The sequence below is a fragment of the Juglans microcarpa x Juglans regia genome, chromosome 4D (assembly GCF_004785595.1).
Source record: "Juglans microcarpa x Juglans regia isolate MS1-56 chromosome 4D, Jm3101_v1.0, whole genome shotgun sequence".
NCBI classification, from domain to species: domain Eukaryota; kingdom Viridiplantae; phylum Streptophyta; class Magnoliopsida; order Fagales; family Juglandaceae; genus Juglans; species Juglans microcarpa x Juglans regia.
In genome coordinates this window covers 33,116,883-33,123,696 of record NC_054600.1, presented here as the reverse complement: position 1 = coordinate 33,123,696, position 6,814 = coordinate 33,116,883, and the positions used below count along the sequence as shown (strand labels likewise).

At 34.1% G+C, this 6,814-nt stretch overlaps 2 protein-coding genes across 2 annotated transcripts; one reads left to right on the top strand and one right to left on the bottom strand.

Annotated features, from left to right (window-relative positions):
* Positions 1-550: 550 nt before the first annotated feature.
* LOC121261203 (basic leucine zipper 9) lies at positions 551-4,569 on the top strand. Its single transcript, XM_041163447.1, has 6 exons — positions 551-962; positions 2,846-2,966; positions 3,084-3,246; positions 3,336-3,411; positions 4,047-4,172; positions 4,269-4,569. The coding sequence occupies exons 1-6, from the start codon at positions 738-740 to the stop codon at positions 4,566-4,568; spliced, it is 1,011 nt and encodes a 336-aa protein (XP_041019381.1). The 5' UTR covers positions 551-737; the 3' UTR covers position 4,569.
* Positions 4,570-4,668: 99 nt separating this feature from the next.
* Positions 4,669-5,667, bottom strand: LOC121261204 (probable calcium-binding protein CML43). The gene has a single exon (XM_041163448.1). The coding sequence runs from the start codon at positions 5,580-5,582 to the stop codon at positions 5,013-5,015; it is 570 nt and encodes a 189-aa protein (XP_041019382.1). The 5' UTR covers positions 5,583-5,667; the 3' UTR covers positions 4,669-5,012.
* Positions 5,668-6,814: the final 1,147 nt, after the last annotated feature.

Genomic DNA, 6,814 nt, shown 5'->3' with positions numbered 1-6,814 from the left:
TTTAAACACCTAATTTTTAAATTTTTAAACTTATCTCAACTCAAAATCTTTTTATATGTGAAATTTATAATTTTTTTCAACTCAACACCTCTTTATACATGTGATTCATAACTTTTTTTTAAATTTTTTATAAATACATCTAAATTCATCTTAATATTTAAATATATTTAAATTCATCTCATAAAACACATCTATCTGTCCTTGATAGGCTGTTTTTTAGGAAAAATAGGACGATTGGGAAAATTTAGAGCTCGTTTGTTTTCAGATATGAGATGAGATTAAAGTTAAAAAGTTGAATAAAATATTGTTAGAATATATTTTTTAATATTATTTTTATTTTAGAATTTAAAAAAGTTGAATTGTTTATTTTATTTTGTGTAGAGATTTTAAAAAATTATAATGATAAAGTGAGATGAGATTAGATTAAATTAGATATTTCTTGAAAACTAACAAGGCCTTAATTTTCGTAAAACGTCACATCTTAAACTTCATGTGCGGTCCTACCTAGTGTACTTTTTCTCTCTCTCGATCGCACCCTGTCGTGCTTTGCTTTCGCAAGTTGCGCTTCTCCATGTTCCGCTTCTATTTATTTCTTCACCCATGCCGTAAATCGCTCCCCCCTCCCCCTCCCCCTCCCTCCAGTCCCTGGTAGTGGAACCGGTTCAACTTGTGAACACTGGTTATCGTTGTGCTCTGGGAATCCGTCTCAAATCGCGTCGATTTTCAATAGCTGTGACATGAAGCGCAGCGCATCGGAGTTGGCTCTCGAGGAGTTCATAAGGAGGACGACAAACGGTCCCGAGTTGATCGATACTGGAACCCGTGATAACGATGACAAGTATCAGATAAACGGAGAGATTCAGAGTCATGAGCGAGACAGAGCTGGTTTCGCCGATGAAGTCGATGGCTATCTCACCGATGTGCTCTCCGGTGATCTTGCCAACTTCGGTCTCAAAAGCCGGGTCAGTCCCTCTCTCTTTCTCTATATCACCGTCGCTGTGTTACTCGGTCAAGTGACGTGGCAAAGCCGTTTAGGCCTCCGCCCAAGTCCTAACTAACAGAAGCAGTCTTTTGCCTTTGGTCCCTAACTGCTTAACCGATGGAAGATGGGCGCATGCCAATTTCAGTTTGTAAAATAAATAAAAACCAATAATTAATTAAGCATCCCTATAATATGTAGGGTATGTTTAGTTTTTTTTTACAAATGAGGTGAGAAGAGTTAAGATTAAATTTAAAAGTTGAATAAAATATTATTAAAATATATATTTTTAATATTATTTTTATTTTAAAATTTGAAAAAATTAAATTATTTATTTTATTTTGTGTAAAATTTAAAAAAATTATAATAATTAAATGAGATGAAATAAAATGAGTTGAAAGGAATTGTAAAAATCGAGGTTTGGGGAGTGAGATGAGAATGTTTGGTTTTAGATGAAAGTTTAAAATATTATTTTTTAATATTATTATTGTTTTGAAATTTGAAAAAGTTGAATTGAAATTTGAAAAAGTTGAATTGTTTATTATATTTTGTATGAGTATTTGAAAAATGTGTAATGATGAGATAAGATAAGATGAAATGAGAATTTTGTGTTTTGTCTTTACCTCCAAACCTGCTATTTTTTGAGAGTTTGAAAATTTTGTATTGGGTTTTGTGTTTAGATAATAATCAAATAAAAAAGTTAAAAAATTGAAATTAAAGAGTGTTTTATATTTGAGTGATATTTGGAAAAGAAATTATGATAAGTTTTGAGAATATCTCATTACCCAAATAAGACTTGAGCCTTCTACCTTTCGGTTCTAGGATTTAGAGTGTGAGACATCTAATAGTCTCATAATATATTTAAAATGAGAAATTATATTCTCAAACCGATATATAAAGCACATCTAATAAAATACTTACATGGTGTAATTTGATCTAAAAGATAAATTTTAAAATTTAAATATTACAAATCAAATTTTACAATATTTTAAATGATATGATTAGTATATTCTAGACACCGAGTTGAAAATAAACTAACTCATTAAATTTTTTGTTGAAAATAAGCTAAGTCATTAAATTTTTTGATATATTCAGACCATCAATCTCTAGGTATTTGAATTTGCAGAAGAAATAGATTTTACACCCGCTTTGTCAAATGCCATCAACGGCACTATTAATATAATTTTCATTAATTTATGTCGGTTGGATGAATTGAAAGCCATTGGCATACAATAGGGGAAGTCCATTTTGACGACTTGGCCCATCGCTTTAATTCTACCAAAGCGTGCTGAGGTGAAAATGGTATATTAGGGATATAATATTGGGAGTGCCAAGTTAATGTAGTTAATTGGGAAAGCCTAGTGTAAGAATATATCTATATAAGTATATAATATTTGTAATTTTTAGGTTATGCTCGTTTAATTCTACATGTTATATGATGCTGATACAGTCAACCTCGCGAGGAAGTTAGACAAAGGGACATTTCAACAGAAGTCGACAGGGGATAGTTCCCAATCCCATTATGTCGTTGTTAGGATTCTCAAGTTGATTAGAATTTTCTAAAGTGCATCTCCTATCAACTTTCATTAGGCGGAAAAAATCTATCGCTTCCTACCAACTTAAACTTTTGAGACAAGCGATAATTTTATTTATATGTCTCTTACCAAAATGAAATTGATGGCCAATATGTGTGAATGTATATAGAGATGGATATAGGATAAATAAACTGGTGTGCCCAAGTGCTCATTGATGCATATATATCTCATAGCCATTATTCTGACCATATCGGGGCATTGACAAGTCAAATATTCACCATCTAGTACTAGTATAGGAGGATCTAACTCGTGTTCCTGTTGGTAAATACAGGACATAATAAGTTTATTTTCAGGCTGCGGTGGATTGACAGAAACCCTTCTCGGTTCTCCCCTCCTCGCTTTCAAGAAATCTAGCATTTTAGCAACCACGGATTCCCAATCATCAATATGTGGTATGATCGAGGACACGTGCATATACATAAGCATCCTTCAAGATATCCTGGAGTTTAATGAATCTCCTTTCTGTTTGTTCTTCTTTTTAATACTCGAACGAATTGGAAATCTGTCAGTTAGCAGTCCAAAGTCAGTCAACAAAACAGAAGGTAGGGATACTCAAGAAAGGAGAGCTACCAGTGGTTCCTCGCATGAGCAATCTGATGATGAAGATGTTGAGTTAGAAGCTGGTCCATGTGAGCAGAGCACGGACCCCACCGATTTAAAACGTGTAAGAAGGTATGTTCATGTATATCAACTACATTGTAACATATATACCAGGTTGTAATTTATGACCCGAACTACATTGAATTGTTATTGGTGGACAGGATGGTTTCCAATCGGGAGTCTGCTAGGCGATCAAGAAGAAGAAAACAAGAACAGCTGCAAGATCTTGAGTTGCAGGTATCTTATGTTTTGAGATGTTTGCGTTGTGTGATTAGTCAATCTTGAAAGGGTTAAAAAAAGGGTCAAATCTTGATTCCCCAAATTGGCTACTGAGGAAAAGAAATTCAGATAGTTGAATTCGGAGCATTGGCATTGGCTTCATCAAAGTTATCTCTAAAATTTGATGAAAAATACATGATTTCTATAAATCTAAAACTTTCCTAGTCATAATTCCACATTAAATTAGCCATTGAATTCATCAAAATAATAATATAATATTATTTTTTTAATAAAAATATTTTTATTTTTTTTCATATTTTACAATTACACTAATCATATATTGATTAATAATTTAATTTGATTCTTACATTATTATTACAAGACGGTTGGAGATTAAACGTGAATAAAAAAGACATTTGGAGATTAAAAGTGAATAAAAAATAGATTTGATAAATGAATAATAGACCTTCAAATTTGAAGAAACCTATAGATTTACTGTAGCTCAAAGTTTTACATTTATCTATTTGACTAATCCAATGCAGTCCTATTTTGATGAAATTCATTAAATTTTGCATTTAGCTAGGCTTTTGACGAAGTCAATGCCAATGCTCCTATTAAAACTATGTTTGGTTTAACTCATGGTTCTGTATCAGGTTGAACAACTGAGAGGAGAAAATGTGTCTTTATGCAAGCAGCTCACAGATGCAAATCAACAGTATAATGTTGCGGATACAAATAATCGAGTCCTGAAATCAGATGTGGAAGCTTTGAGAGCCAAGGTATTGTAGCAGATTCTAACGTAAAACTCGGAGAGTTTGTTTGGATACAGAGCAATACAAATAACGAAGGTAAATAACTTTTCATGGGGATTTTAGGTAAAATTAGCAGAAGATATGGTTGCTCGAGGCTCCTTAAACTGCAGCTCGTATCAGCTTCTTCAAAGTCATTTAGGTACACCACAACCACTTAATACCTATAATCTGCACCGGGTTCCAAATGTGTCACCAACCATCACTGTCCATGGAAATGATGCCTCGTTTGCTGAAATGACAGTTTCTGGGCAGAATTCTGCCATTGTCCATGGAGACACCAATGCTAATAATAGTAACAACATCAAATCTGGAATCTTGAGTAGTAATGCTGTAATCACTGAAGATGCAAACGTACTGTTTTAAATTTCTCTACTACTCTGACAATGCATAAAATGGTAAAGATCCTGGCCATGATAGCATGATTGATTTTGGTAAAAGATGGCCAGTCTTCATGATTGGGGTTTGCATCCGTATCCGAGTGCATAGCATAGCAAGACAGAGTTCAATGTATATTTATGTTGAAGGTTGATGGCTATTTGGACTTCAAATGTTGCCAATTTATTGTTCAGGCTCGGGAAAAAAAAAAAAAAAAAAAAAAATCCCAGATTTTCAAGTTTCTTCTAAACAAGTAATGAAGCAAATTGATCAAATGCGGCGACTCTGCAATTTCATGTTTCCAATTAAACCAACCTCAAATTTTCAAGACGATGCATTTTCCTTCAAAAGAAGAGAAGGATATACAATAATTATCATAACAAACTCAATAAATAATAATATTCTTTGATAAATAATCAGTGAGGTTAATTTTCACTTCATCATTAATTGGAACTCACTGAAATCAACCTTCCCGTCCAAGTTCAAATCCACAATTCTCACCATCTTCTCGATCTGATCCATACCCAACCCCTCGTCCAATCCCAAGCACTCCAGGACCCTCTTCAACTCCACTGCCTCTATATATCCATCACCATCCTCGTCGAAAATCTTGAAGGCTTCACGCAGTAACTCGTTGCGCTTCGACGCATCCTCGAAGCCGCCAAGCACCTCCTCTATGGGCACTTCATCGTCGTCGTCTAGAACACCTTCGCCAGGTAGCTCAAAGCCAGATTTGTCTTCCTCGGAAGGAGGAGTACTATATATCAAGCCAAGCTTCTCCACCACTCGCCGCGCATTTTCCTTCTTGATTCTTCCATTGTTTTGCATTCCGAACACGGTGATTAGAGCTAGGACCATTGTGTCATCAACCTTGCGCGCATTCTGTTGCTTGCAACCACGATCGTCCTCACCAAGGTGAGTTGCCGCTGAGCTAGCTCTTGAGCTTCCAAATGCATGCAACGCGTCTCCAATCAATCTTGAGCATGCCTCGGTTATGCCCATTATGTTAGACTAAAAGCTTTTACCTTTCAAAAGAATTACTAGCGTTTAGAAGAAAGCACTCTGAACGAGTGGAGTTGAGCAAATAAGAGCAAGATTGCTTTCCTTCTCTCGTGTTCAACAGTATTTATAGTTGGAACCATTATACCCTCGTTTTCTTTGTAAATCACGCGAATGCCATTCCAATGGTCATGGTGGATGTTGAGTAATTTTTAAATGAAGCTGATAATTGACCTCTTCGATTCCACAGCTGGCTCATGACAGATGGAATTGAATATTTAAGTGGGATTACAAATCTACTGCATGCAATCATTTTTTATACTTTTTAGACATTTTACGTAGGTGATTGGTTAAAATAATTATTTTATATTTAAAAAAAGTGACACAACCAATCACATTAGTAAAGTGTATAAAAAATACATAAAAATAATTATATATAAAATTTTTATGAACACAAATTAAAATGCCACACAACAATTACAAATTCTCTAAATAATGGGATATCCTAAAAAGCCTACTTAATTTTAATTTCAGTAAAAAAAAAAATGGTGTTCTATTTATTGGGTGTACGACGGAATCAATAAAGTAAGGAAATTGAAAATTCCGACTACATGTAAATCTGCGTGTTGAGTTATGATTTTTTTTATTAGTAGAAGGTGTTAATGAGGCCAGCCACCGTGCATATATAATCCAGCCAAGCTGGGGTACTACTTGATACGGCAGCTTCCTGGAAGAATGGAGGCACCACTTTCATCCAATTACAATGATCTGAATTATATTTTTTCTTAAAAATAAATAAATCGATCAATTATAATATAATTATTCAAATCTTCAGCCGATCAGCTTCCTTTATTAATATTATAAAGCACTGAGAAAGGGCAGAAACCGCGTTTTGTAGTTGTACCCGTAATAATTTTATTAGCTATACTCACTTATTTACAAGTGAATTATTATTGTACTTTTCTGCATGTACCGCCTGCTCTCGTCACGTGGATCCATTTTTCATCATTTCCTTCCGCGAATTTGGTATAGCATGATAAATCCACAGGTAACCCGCAAGGTTCTTTAATTTTAAAGCCTTGTTTCTCGTTAATCAATGCCTCTTGAAAAGAAGGAAAGAATAAATATAGATAAAAATTACTATTAATAGTATCCATTTTACATATATGATGTGACATCATGTAGACTAAATATCTCTCTAAATGAGTATTGAAAACAATCAACTAGAAGCAGCC